At 37.3% G+C, this 14,186-nt stretch overlaps 1 protein-coding gene across 2 annotated transcripts in view; it reads right to left on the bottom strand.

Annotated features, from left to right (window-relative positions):
* Nucleotides 1-2,096: 2,096 nt before the first annotated feature.
* The window catches only part of ACOX3 (acyl-CoA oxidase 3, pristanoyl), a 37,597-nt gene continuing 25,507 nt past the window's right edge, over nucleotides 2,097-14,186 (bottom strand). For both annotated transcript variants that reach the window (XM_082759025.1, XM_082759024.1), the window contains exons 15-18: nucleotides 11,295-11,469; nucleotides 10,674-10,741; nucleotides 9,927-10,013; nucleotides 2,097-6,070 (exon numbers count right to left, since the gene is read on the bottom strand). In XM_082759025.1, the coding sequence (XP_082615151.1) occupies nucleotides 5,951-6,070; nucleotides 9,927-10,013; nucleotides 10,674-10,741; nucleotides 11,295-11,469 (450 nt within the window). In that variant the 3' untranslated portion in view covers nucleotides 2,097-5,950. The remainder of the gene's footprint in view (nucleotides 6,071-9,926; nucleotides 10,014-10,673; nucleotides 10,742-11,294; nucleotides 11,470-14,186) is intronic.

The following is a 14,186-nucleotide window of genomic DNA, read 5'->3' on the forward strand; positions in this document are numbered from 1 at the left end:
CAACAGAACATAAAGCTAACTATAGTGTCTTAGATGTGTATATGTACATTGTGTGTCACATAAGCTAAAAAGAAATAAAGAGTTTGGGAACACCTGGGAACTCCTCCAAGAATGAAATCATGGTAATCTGAAAAAGTCTATTTCCTACAAACCTTTTTATTGACATTTATGGTACTTCTATATGCTACTTGTTTTCTTAATTGAATCCTATTTCAGATTTTACGTTATTTTGTTTATGGTAGCATCACATTCTCCACTTTTTTATCCTTTCAAAATATTGCTATTATATTCTGCAAACACTAGTAGAATTTTTTTATACACTTAAATGTAACAAAAATGAGTATCAGTAGGCCACTGATCCTCCTAGTCAAGTCTTCACAATCTTTTGTTGCCGGTTGCATTGGTCTGCTGATTTTGAAGTGTTCACCATAGTACATGTCGCTCAACATCCTCCCTCATTACTATTGGACTGGAAAGTACTCCACCACATCCCAGTGATAAAAGCATGTAAGTACAGTGCAGAATCACTTGACTTCTTTTTTTTTTTTGCCCTTTTTTGACTCATCATAAACAATTATATATGTATTTATATAGCTCATTTTTGCTACAGGGAATGATGTCTGCATATAAATTCCTGTTTTGACTTTTATATTTTACAAAGATGTTATTACATTGTTAAAAGGTTTCATGCTCCATTGCTAATGTACAGGCTGCCCCCAAACACCTCACAGAGGTGGTGGGCTCACTGTGCAGTTTATACACATTTTGTATACAATGCTAGTAGTAGGTTGCTGTTTTCTGGATGCCTTAGAAGGTGGCTTGGCCTATGGATCACCTACTGAAAGCACAAGGCATGGCTCTATCACAGTCTGACCAAACTAGAGCTCCATGTTGGTCCTTACACAGGCTATTTCAAAATCCTTGTTCTCTGTGGCAAATACACTGCAAGCAATTGCCCCTCTAATCAGAATTGCCATTATTGATTGAGAAATTTCCTCTTCAAAGAACTTATTGTTTAAAGATATTCTTTGCATAAAAGGAGGAGTAACAATGGACATTTTAGTATTTGGCAAACTGCTAGTTTTTAGCAAAGCTATGAAAGCAGAGTAGGTCAAAACTAGGTGACACGAGCTGGGCAGGGCACTCTGCAGGAGGATGGAAAAGCACAGGCAGACTGGGGGTGACAGACCAGTGGCACTGTGTTGTTGGAGGCTTATGTAGATCCCAGCAGATGCTGGACACTGAAGCTGACCATGGTCAATTTGCTATAAGAAATCCACTGGAAATTGTTCTAGCCACATACTTGCCAACCTGTACTTTGACATGGTGAAAGAAGTTGTGATGGAAGTGGTATTTACCCAAGACTGATTCATGCTGAGGGCAGACTGAACAAGTGCAACCAGACTGCAAAACTTTGGGAGAGATAATGGCAAGGAAACCAGCAAAACTGTTGCTTTCAGCAAAAAATAAATTCATCCCTTGTTCTGCCTCTGAAAAGAAATGATGTGAAGTGCTTTGCTTGCATTTGATAAACCATTGACCTGACTTGCTTGGGGAAGGGTGAAGCTTTGTGCTTCTGTTCCCACTGACAGCGTTGCGGGCTGCCTGCTGTGCTCGCAGCTGACCCTCCCTGGCTGTAGCTGTCTGTCTCCGATTATGCTGTCACATGGCTGTCTCATGCAGCGAGCTCCCCTCTGCTTATGGTGCTCCTTAGGCCAGTGAACCGAGCTAAAATGATCTGGAGCCTTACTCTGACCTCGGGCTAATGAGAATTGGGAACAACAAAACAGTACCAAGACCCATGGAATTACAGGGCTCCGAGAGGAAACACGGGCCCTGGGATGTTCATGTTGTTGCATCTGAGACGGAATGGTCATGCTGACAGCAGTGTGTGCTAGCATTAAATCACCACTCAGGTCTGAAAACACATTATGTCAGTAAGGAAAATACATGAATAAAAGCAAACAGAAGAGAAACTTGCTACTCTGCAGAATTCATGGTAAAACATTTATTATAGTGGGAAAGAGGTTTACAGACAGAAATGGAAGAGCATAAGTCTACGGCTTAGTGCAGAAAATAAGCACCTCTGGGAAAGCCATATCCCCAGATCTGCAGCTGTAAAGCTGGGAGGACTTCCATCTGACTCCCTGTTCTTTTCTTCTGACACCATCACTCCTACAAAAGGTGATGTGAAATATCTACGTATGTCTCTTGCCACACCAGCAAAGGAGGTGTGTGCATTCAGTGTCCTAATGCACATGAATAATACATTTTTTTCTTATATAAAAAAGCTTTCTTGCTTTAATTGACTCACATCAGCAGAAATATCACATCACAGAGGAAAGCAGTTTGAAACACCCTTGGTGGGGACGCAGCCTGACAAAATCTCAAAGAAGAAAAATGGCACTACTTAGGAGACAAGCCACCCTGGGCACAGTGAAACCTTGTTGATCAGGGCTCTTGCAAAAATCTACTTGAATTCAAGTTTCTGGTGACAGACTTAGCTGCCTTCATGTGGCAGCTTGAAAGGACAGATTCCCATGGCCAAATTGTTTTGGGTTGAAGCTATTTGACAGCCTTTGACCCAGCTCTCTGCCCAAGTTAAAATGTCAGATCCAACCTTATTTGGCTTTTGAACTGGGAAGGAAATGACTTTTCTGTTCAGCCAGAAGTCTCTTTTATTTAATGTCCTGTGAAGAGGAACAAACTGCATATAACAATGACATCTTGTGGTAAGTGTTGAATTATTGACCTATGATTTAGTAGAGAACTGGATGCCAAATTTCATTACATCTTTCTCCCTCCATGCTACTCTGCATACAGCTTCTGGCCTCCTGACACACTGGATATAGAAGTCCTCTAGAACCTCTGGCTTGTTACTGACTTAAGAGGAAAATGATTTTGCTTATTTGGTTGTGTTGTTCTGGCTTAATACACAGACCAGAACTTCATAGTAGTAACTGATTAAGGAATGCTTATCCAGATATTCATACATAAATTATTAAGGCTTTGGTAATCATTGAGTGCAGAATGCCTTGGAGCTACATAGTGAGCCTGCTGCACTGTGGCTCTGCATTGAGTGTGAGAGTAAATGGAGATAGCCTCTGTTGGCAGCACAGAAAGCCCAACAGCTGCTGAACACCTGGCACTGAGTGTGCAAAGTCTTGGTGAGCAGCCACCATCGCCCCCTCGGATGGGGTACAGAGATGTTGAGTGTCACAAACTCCCTACGGTCCCCATGTACATCTGCTTCATTTTTCCTTGTTCCAGTTTGGCACTTTGTTATCCAAGGTGTGGTAAAACGTGTAGGTGGCCAACTCCTCCCATGACTGTATGGGTATTCAAAGATCCCATGAAGCTCTAAACTTGCAGCAAGCCGCTGGGTATCCAATTCTGCCTACCCATAATCATATGCTTGCTGGCAGACTCTGCAGTGCTTGTTTTAGTCAAAGTTAGGAGGTTTTCAGTACAAACATCACATTTCCCTGTCAGTTTGTAGTCCTTATCAGCACGGAGGAGCTCAGCTTTTATCAGGGATTTTGGATGTTGACTTAATAGTAGCCATAAATAAGATTAGCTGGAACTGTTTAGGGATATATTTCTACAGAAGTGATAGGATTATGTTTTTCCTGTCATGTTTGGTAGATAACTTTGCGGCTTACTGTGTCTTCAGTTCGGTTCTAATGCAAGACAGCTGATTTTTCTGTATTTTTTTTTGAAGGAAAAAAAAATGCAAAACACTCTTTTTCTTCTGGACTGCAAAGGTCTCACAAATAAACTTCTAGTATATATGCAAGATATAAATACAGCTCTGCTATGTTTCTTCTTCCTAGGTGTGGAAAGAGGCAGGAAAAGACTGCACCACTCACAAACAGCTGAGAGGTGACGGTGAAATCCCACATGTGTAAGACAGTTCAGACATAACGCTGCTGTGATCAGTTGGTAGTAGTGAATGTGGAGTGGCAGATCAGTGCTGCTGCTTGCTCCATTTTGTGCAGAGCAGCATCTCTTCTCCCTCTTGCCCCTTTTGATACCAGCAATCCTGGTATTCACACCAGATATCAGGCACAACGTGCTCTACCTACTTCCATCAGGTCTGCACACATGCAAGTAGTAGACAGCTGCTGGATTCCCCAGTGATACAGAAAATAGATAACGTTAATTATGTGACTATAATTCTATAAAATCTAATCTAGCTGTAGTGATCTAATATTTTCCATGGGATGATGCCATCTATTGGACATCCTTAAAAGAACCAAAACAGTTCAAAGAAAATAAATACTTAATACTGATTTGTTTATCAGCAAAGATGGCTAAACTTTTACTGTTTCATACAGTTCTACAGACAAAGAGCTTGCGTTGGAACATCCTCAACTGTGGTACTTCGTTAGAAAAGAAGAAAGAATAGAGACAGAAGAAGAAAGAATAGTTCCAATGGAACTACACAAAATATTTTTGTTCTTAATAAAGTATGTTGCGGGTGATCTTACAATTGACCATGAATTGCTCTTAAAACCTTAAAAAAATCTGTTTGGTAAATAAATGTACCTTGAGGTCCTCTGAGGGATCTTGACACTGCCCTTTCAATGCATTCTCCAGTAATGAAATGTTTCCCGAACTCTGTGAGATTTGGATGGAACTGTAGAAGCCTCTACAGAAGTACCTGATCACATTGTAGCAGTCTGTAAAGACTTACTTTCAAATATTGACATTGCAGCTATCGAGGAAATTGTAAATCTCCACAAAGACAAGGGTCTGATTCTGCTCAAGTAGAATTCAACACTCAAGTATTGAATTCACATTCATTTAATAGCCCAAGCCAAAAATTATCCATAATTAGCCACAAATACTCAACTTTTGAATTGATAAATAATCTCTTTGGCTTGAAAGGACTGTTCATAACAAAAAAAGAAACAAGATTTAGGCATAACAGTACTTCAGTTCATAGACACAATAAAGGAAAAATTAGTTTTTCACAACATATCTGAAACAAAATATTATGAATTTTCAAAGTTCTGTTAGTCTTTTCTATTTCTGAAGAAAAACAAGTTAAAAACATTTGACAGTTAATATAGCTGAAAGAGAAAAATACTAATACATTTAATAATGCCTATCACTGTTGTATGTACTTTTAATTCCTTATTTATAATAATTCAAGCATATTCTGACCTAAAACATAGGTGCAATTTCTGTGCGTCAATATATCCCAGACTTGATACTAGTTGTGCAGCAGCAAAAATGTTATAATCAACAAAGAAAATATATACAAGACTTTTGAATTTGTAGTACTACACATTTAAAAAAAAAAAGATGCATGAATCATGTTTGATTTGTTGTATGTACAGATATACACACGATTCAAAGGCAGATTATCTACAAATCCAATCCTTTTCTTGCATTGGAAGAGCAATTAAGCAGTTTAACACAGACGTGCATGAAGTGAATCAGAAGAGCTTCATAGCTGTCAGGAATTAGGTTTACCACTGTTGATGTTCTTGAAGTCTTTTTCCTTTTTTTCTTCAGATTCTCTTTTATTTTGCAAATATTATCCTAGAATCTCAAAAAAATACATTTGTTGAGCTTTTTCATATGCCCTGGAGGAAATGTTTTTTGATTATTTAACTTCTGCAATATGCCAGTGGTCAAGAGAGCAATTGGAACACTTCGTTTACAGAAACTTTGCAAAGCAATGATCATTACGAACCTTCATTCTTTGTATTTAACCGAGTAAATATGAATAGTGTGCAGATGTGTTGCTCCCACTCCTGTCATTATTATGTTAAGAGTCCTTGAGACCAAGTTGGACCTGATTTCAAAGTTATTTTAAAACTTGGCACTTCTATATGAAATTTCTTGCTTTTCAGTGTTTGACATATGGTCTCATTTCCTCTTGACGTTTGAAATATGGTATCCACCTCAGGCCTATCCGGCCTTTTACAAGTTGTTTGGTTTACAATCTTGACCTCAGCCTGCCTGTAACAGGTTTATTAATACAAAATTCTGCCCACCATGAAGGTCTGTTCAGAGCTTTGTTGCCTTGAAGGATCTCCGACCACATATTTTTATATAACTGAAAAAAAGAGAAAAATATACATAAAATAAATCCAGGAAAAGTATCAAACTTACTGGTTTAAACAATACCGTGACTGAATTTTTAGGTAATTAATGTGAATAATTATGTACAGATGAGAATAAATAAAAAGACTAAGCTCAAAATTTCTAAGTACTGCTAACATCAGATATCCACCCAAATCATTTACACCATCTTTGGCATAAGAACAGGGAAATAGTAATCTTTATGATTTTTTTGTTTTATATTTTACAGTAGTTGTATTATCAAAGGCAGAAATTTGGAAGCAAGTTAAATTAAGCTAATCTTTGCTCTGTCCAAACCTGAAGACTGTTGGAAAGCACCCATGCATGTCTGTTTTCACCTTTATTTCAACCCATTTCTCAACAGTACCGCAACTTCTCTCCCAGATGTGCACTGTTCAGTCTAAGAAAGTTCTCTCTTATATGCAGACTGTTAATTCGTCACTCTTCATCAATTTGCAATTTAATGTGGAACAGTTAAAAAAGGTACATGAGAGGTACATTCTGTAGAAGTGTAATTTCAGAAACATTTGGCAGCTCATAATTAACTTAAGCTTAAAGCTTTAAATAACGTTATAGAAAGGTGAGGTCTGTATCTTCAGCAGTAGGGCTGAATGCAGCACAATACCATATTAACTTAGTATAACAGCAGTCTCATATAAAGTGAAAAGCCTTTCATCCACATCAAAAGAAGGATTGGCCCTATATATTTATGGTGATTTAAATAAATACTGACATAAATCCTCTGAGTATTAAATGTATTTTCACATTGATTATGTGGACTTATGTTAACTATCTCACCCATTCCAAGCTTGGCTTAACATTGTCTAACAATTTTTAATTAACCTTGAAATAAACACAGACATAATTTTACATACTTAAACTGAGATTGTCAAAGTTTCTTTTAAATAAAACCTGAAATCTTATTCATTGCTTAAAGCTGCCCATAATAGATTTGGAAGCTTCTGCTTATGAACTGTGGCTTGTGGTGAAAGCCACTCCACTTCAGTGCACCATAGGTAATCCTGAATTAAATTCATTTTCCTGTTATGTTTGGATAATCTATTCTGTATCATACTGTAATTTGTACTAAAATGATTGCATTGGTTTTGTTAAGTTGCAAAGATGGCACTGAACAAAGAATTAAATATAGACAGTCAGGAGACAGGGAGCTTGAAGTATTTTCTCTGAGTGAGGGATTGGCAGACTTTTTCAAACTAGAGTTGAAAATACATGCACAAGTTAAAAACCACAGACTTTGAGGCAGTTCAGAAAACCTCCCTGAATTCTGCAGAACATGGGTTAGATATCACTGCTTAAAATTACTTTCTCAATATAACTCAATTATTTTAGAAAAAAATTAGCAAGTATTTAGTATACTAGGAAGTCAGTAGTGATTACAGTCCTAATCTGCTTGTCTCACATTGTCCAATGTCTGTACTGCAACTGATGTGGTGGGTTGTCTAACGGTTTCCAAAGTCCTAAAATGCTCTTGAGCTAAAGATACACAGTTGCTGGAATAAACTGACATCGTTCTTTTGTGATAGATTTTCTAAACAAAGGAAATTCTGTAAGAATGGGGTAAACTGCATTGATTTCAGTGATGTACATGGAAATAAATTAGTTTCAAATTCCCAATATTCATCCTTAATAAGTCTACATGGCTTCTGTATTTGTGTGAGTAATCAAGCCAAACTTCTTGTTAGAGTGCACAAAATAACCCCAGGTAGGGATAGCCAAATCCACCACATGACAGTTTTATCAGCTAGTGATAAGCAATCTCCAGATGACTGACAGGGAGTAGTACTCTAGGAACAGATCACTGTGTACTAGCCATGTATTCTTGGCTATAGCATCCACTGTCAGCTTCTGCTAGAGACAGGACATTGGGTACCAATGGGCTTTTGGCCAATACAGATATTTTTACAGTCTTACAGATGATGTTCCTTCCTTTAGGATTACATTGGGAGCTTCCCTCCCTCTTTCATTAATTTAAGCCTCAAAATCTACAGGAAGGAAAACAAAGCTTCCTATCATGATTACAGTCCTCTTGTTCAGGTGGCTTGATATGTAGAGCAAGCCCTTCCTCCTTTATTTATAGAGACTGTGTTACCAAAGTAATCATTCTGTGAGGTCAGTCTCTTCAGAAACATTTGGGCTGCCTTCTGTATTGCTTGATCACCATGGGAACTACGGACAACTCGAGACATAAAGACACAGACAAAGAATATTGAAAACCATTGAGTACACTTGACTCAGCAATCCTGTCAAACTTCCTGGCACTCTCCCTAGGCTCTACTGATTCTCTGCAGGGTCTCTCCACACTAAACCAAACTGCTGTACTGTGACACCAATCTCCACATAATAGTTATCCCACAGCTTGGCCCTGCTGAGTAGGGCTGGCCAGTAAGCAAGAATTTTTGTTTTACTGAGGCTTTGGAATGAAACACAGCTCTTTAAACATGCCAAGAAAAAAAAAAAAAAAAAAAAAGCAAAAAAAAAAAAAAAAAAGCTGAGAGGAACCATGACCTAGTAAAGCCAAATCCATGGTGCACCCACATCCTGAATCCTGCTTGTAGGTCTGGTGACACCTCTGAAAGGATATAAATTATATATCCACCTACATCTGCTATATTTTATATATATAACATATATATAAATAATATATTCATTAAAGCAAGGAGAGGTGCTCACAAAACACTGACTTTCACATCTGTATTGAGATCACTGAGACCCGTTGGGTAATGCTGTACCTTGTACTGGTTAGCAAGGGAAAACTGCTAACATACTGCTTGGTAAGACATTTGGGAAGCACTTCATGACAGGTTGTTCCTACATGCTCACAGCAGAGTAGAAAGATGAGAGTAAGGAGGAGATGCTGGCTTCTAGGAATCTATCACAAATAAAGTAAACAAAACCACAGTTTCATAACAACTTATCTGTCAACTTGTGACAATTGCTGTGTATATTCTACAATTCTAGCAACCCTTAACCTTTGGGGCTTGTGTTTCCTAGGCTATGAATTATGTAAACATACACTTACATTGAAAGGTTTCTAGGAGCTTTAATTAAGCGGGATTTTTAATTATTCCAAGATTGCTAGATGAAAGACAGCGTAAAAGTACTTGGTGAGAATTAATGACTACATAACTGCCAAGGGTTACAAACATACTGGGTAGATTAATTAATTTGGTTGTGGTGTGTGCCAAACTCCCCTGATTTACTAGGAGAATGATGGCAAACTTGAATATCAACTTCCTCGACCCTCCCATATATGCAAGAAATTCCAAACAGAGCTGATTTTGGTGTTGAAACATGCTGGCTGTAATTGTACCTTGGAATATGTGACTTGTTGCTGGATGTTTGACACACTGCTGTTGAAAACATACCAATTTATTTTTGTCTTGAAAAATACTTACATATTTGAATTTAAAATTCTCATTTCTCCTATTAAAATTAATATTTTATGAAAAATTAAGAGAAGGAACTAATTTTTACACCATTTAAAGGTACATTACACAAAACTGGGAGTTAAGTGAATACCAATAAATGCAGCACAAGGTATAACTTTTTTTTTTTTTTTTTCAGCAGCACAGGTCCCCGAAAGAGCAAATTCAAACAATACTGTACAACTTTTTTACTAAAGTGTATCTCCAACAAATAAATTCAAAACGTAATGCTTTGCTGACTTCGATTTAACTAATATAGTTTCTGTTGACAAAGGGTCATCTTTTCTTGCCTAGCTGTGAAGTGGTTTGAATATGTTATGGCTATTTACAGGACACATCATTCTTAATGATTAGACTTAACAGTGCTGAAATAGGTTTTCTTACCTCACCACTAGCTTTACCAATGGGAGAGTTGAGAATGAAGTCAGGAGGAGCAAAGACATCAACAAGGGCAACTGCATCATCTTTCAACTGTTTAAAAACAAAAGACATACATTTGGCAACTTCTGAAGTCCTCTACGGCTATCTGTGAACTACAGAACAGCATAAAGATTATTTCCATAAAATACCAGATAGCTGTAAACTTAAGAGAAATACACAAGGAGACTCAATTTATTTTCCTGTTTTTCCTCCCAGTGAAATTGCCAGAAAGAGACTGTTTTCTAAAACATATTTCAACCAAGATCATACTGTTTATACACTTAAAAACATAGAATTTAGAACTTTAAAGACATAACTTCTAGATTCTTCTTTTAAATTTTACTTACCTCGGAAAAATATGAACCACTCTGAAAAGCTTTTGTGCTGAGAAAAACAATTCATGAGCTAACACAATAATGAAATAAGGAGCAGTAGATTACAGTATTTTGATGGCTTTCCAACGAAGACTGCAAGACTACAGGTAAGAAGAGTTCATTATTTTGTGAGTTAGACCATTTCTCATTTTCTGGTAAATAAGCTAGGACCAGATTCTGGCTCAATGAATTACTAATCTTCTCTTAACATCAAGTTATTTGGAAACTACTGAGGCAATATCCTCCTAATTTATCCCTTCAAGTATGGAATATATGACATCTCTTTTTTAGTATCTATATATTTTTTAAACACAACAAATAATATTGATTTGCTTACCCTGTAGCAAAGCTCCAGAATAGCATTCTGAATAAACCTACCAGCTTGTTCACCTGAAACATAGCCACCTGCAAATACATTCACAACAAAATGATCAAAGAAACTTACAGCAGTTAAGATTACACTGATACAATCCTTTTAGTAAGGAGTTAAAAATCCTTTTAAAAATTCTAAAAATCCTTTTAGTAAGGAGTTTATCGGTTCAGTATTCAAGAGACCAAATGCTCCTATATAATTGGATTGACTGTCATTTATTAATGAGCTGGCTGCAAAACCATTAGGCTAAGACACTGGGAGACTTTTGCATGAACGAGCATCTACTACAACATTTGGCTTCCTATCCTGCCATCTCCCCCAAGCACTGGGCCACATCAAAACTTGTGAATCCTCCATCACCTCAGAGCTGAGAGAGTCTTTTGGGTTAATTTGTAGCTTCATATCCCTGCTCCTGAAATTTTTGTCCAGAATGAACGTTCTACGTTACACAGGCAGTAAGAAAATGCTGTAATCATGGGGTCCCTCCCCCTGCTAAAATACAACTTAGGAAAAAAATCCCTAATCTTTAGGTTAGGGCTTTTATAAAGTGACATGCATAATATGTAGTCAGGGAGCTGATCTCACCTTGGTAGAGCACAGCCAGATGTTTACTTAAAGACCAGAGTCCATACAGAGCACTGAGATTCTTAAGCACTGTCTGCAGAGTAGATGGTATGTTGGGATCATGAGTGTAGTCATGGTATCTTTGTAAGACTGTTTGTTCAATAAAAGCAATGGCTAGTGACCGACAGTAGTACACCTTAGGAAAGAGAAGAGAAGGATATTGAGTAATGAAATACAAGGAAACAATCCTCAGCTGCTGCAAAATGGCATTGCTGTGGTGGTGTCAGTGGAGAATTGTTGGTTTAGATCTGCTGTTGCAGCTTGAGATAAAAGAAAGTCTAAGACAAAACTCTAGAAGAAAAAACTCTACAATTTATTTGCAAAGGTTTTATATAAAAGACTGCATGAAAATCCCCTTTAGAAATAATACCCTAATTTTCCACCGTGTTCCAGTTTGAGTAGTCTCATGCCGATCTAAAGGGAGCAAAGATTGTATGCCTAAAATATAAACTGACTTGGCAGTGCATGTTGCACCCAGACCGTATGGGAGCAAGTATTTACATTAGAGAGAAGACCAAGCAAAATTAGGACTGCTAACTTCAGGGTCACTAATAAACCCATTTAACTCTAAAATTATAAAGGATGGTTTATATTTATTTAATATTATGCAGAATTTTATAACAAGGATAAAAATGTGAAAGGTGTTCAGTAACCTACTGAAAACTTACTACAGTCCATTCAAATAATAAAATCTGATCATGTTAGCATGAGTCTATTCAGTGCAACATGCTTTGAAAGAACTACCCAACGAATCCCTGCCAACTATGAGATCAGAAAGGCAAAAGTGACCACTTACTAATCACTGTTATTATGGAATATGAAACTTTAAGTGATTGTACTCATACAGAAAGGCTTGTCCACTTTTTTGTACTTCACCTTTGTTGTATGATGGTGCATGTATGTCCTGTCCTCAGACTGCTGACTGAAAACATTTTAGTTGAACAGAACAGGAATATATAGAAAATAGAATATAGTGGCTGATTTGTAAACTGATGTTTGCTTTTAGCCCATTTGTTCAATTTGTTTCATTTAGAATTGATTGATTAGTTTTCCTTTTTTAAAAAATAATTTTATCATCTTTGCTTTTAAATCAATTGTAGCATTAAAAACGGGCATATTCCAAAGGTCACTGTATCTCTATTGATAACTGTATAGTGGCATACTTATGACCAAGCTCGGATACAAGTATAAATTGCAAAATTGCTATTACCTGCAGGTTTAGGGATGACTTCCCCCTTAATAGACAGACTTTTTAATATCAGAATATTGAAATGTCAGTTCTCTAGTCAGAATGAAATAGGTTTCAATATCCCAAATGCAACACTAACAATTAATTCCCTATTCTTCTCTCCTACAAATTCTATTTCCTTCTTTACCTTTCCTTGCAATTCTGTATTGTTTCTATCAAGCTCCTGGCTGAAAAGAAATGGACCTTCTTGCTTCCTGAAGTTGGTAAACTTCCAACCAGTGTGAAACATCATAGACAAGTAATATAAAGTACTTTCTCCTTTCTGCCTCGGGACCTAAGTTAGGAATCTCTTCCAGATTTCCCATAGCAAGAAAAAATACTATATATTAGTCAGTCAGTGGGCTGACAGAGAAGTGTTTCTTCATGCCCAGAAAGTTTTAAATCAAATATGCATTAAAGCGCACCCTGTAAATCATTTTCAGATGGTTTTGAGGCATGTCATTTAAAATAAGAAATCCCTCTGTTCTGAAGATGAATTGTAGGGAGAAAAGAAAACCTAATGACCTGAGGTATATCAAAGCCTATCTCAAAAGCAGCTGTGTGCCTAAATTTCTTTAAATTTTAGCACACTGAAGAGAAGTGAGGTGAGTAATCTTCATACCGCTGTGCAAACCATCCTCTCTGGCCCTGGCACAAGCCTCCCAGGAGCTGGCCAACTGACAAGCAATCAGATTTAAATTTCTGAAACTTATCTTGCATTCAGCTGTAGGGCAATTCTCATTCTGAATTTCACCCTGAAGGACACCTCTAATAGACTGCTTCTAGGGTAAAAGCAGGAAAGGTTTCCTCTCCTCTACCAGTGGTTTTACATAGATTATCCCTTGTTGAAGCCAGACTGGATCTTTCTAGGTGAAGAGTTGAATCTTCCTTCCTGCTGCTTTTTAACGAGCTTTGCAGATAAGGTAAACCACATTGCCCATCTTCAGGGAACAGATCTCTTTCCTCGGTGACAAATGACAAGTCTTATTTTCTTGGATACAAGCCAGTTTCTCATGAAGGTACCAGAAGAATTTGGGGAGCTTGGGGATATAAACCAAAATTTGGAGTTAAGCCATTACTAGCTGTTAGAACTTTCTGGTGAGAGAGTGGATCTGCTATTTGTAGATTGTCAACGTTTCCTTTTCAGGTTCCAATGCTTTCAGTCTGGTATCTTTCATGAGTGCTTTGCACTACAGAAACTGGAGATGGAAAAGACCTATTAGGTCATCTAGTCTACCTATCTGCCAGAGCAAGATTCTTTCCTACAGTATGTATTTGGCCACAAGAGCAGATGGAGATGTAATAATCAGATGCCGCAGTAGATTTAGTAGTAGCAGATTTGGTTTTCAGAAGTTGTGATAAACTTATACACACCATCCAGCACATGCCTGCAACTTTTCTGAAAGGAAATATATCTTGGAAGACTTCTGCTGATCATAACTGTCCTCCTTCTATCATGTTCAATACGATTCATATGGACAGGAATTACATATTATAAGTTATATAACTTGCTGCTTTTTGCTTAAGGAAATTGTACTTCCTGACGCAAGAAGATAAAACTAAAAGGATCTGGCAAACTTGGATGAAAATAAGTAAACAAAATAGGAAAGCTGTATAAGCATTAC

The sequence above is a fragment of the Aythya marila genome (assembly GCF_965140915.1).
Source record: "Aythya marila genome assembly, chromosome: 4".
Taxonomy (NCBI): Eukaryota; Metazoa; Chordata; class Aves; order Anseriformes; family Anatidae; genus Aythya; species Aythya marila.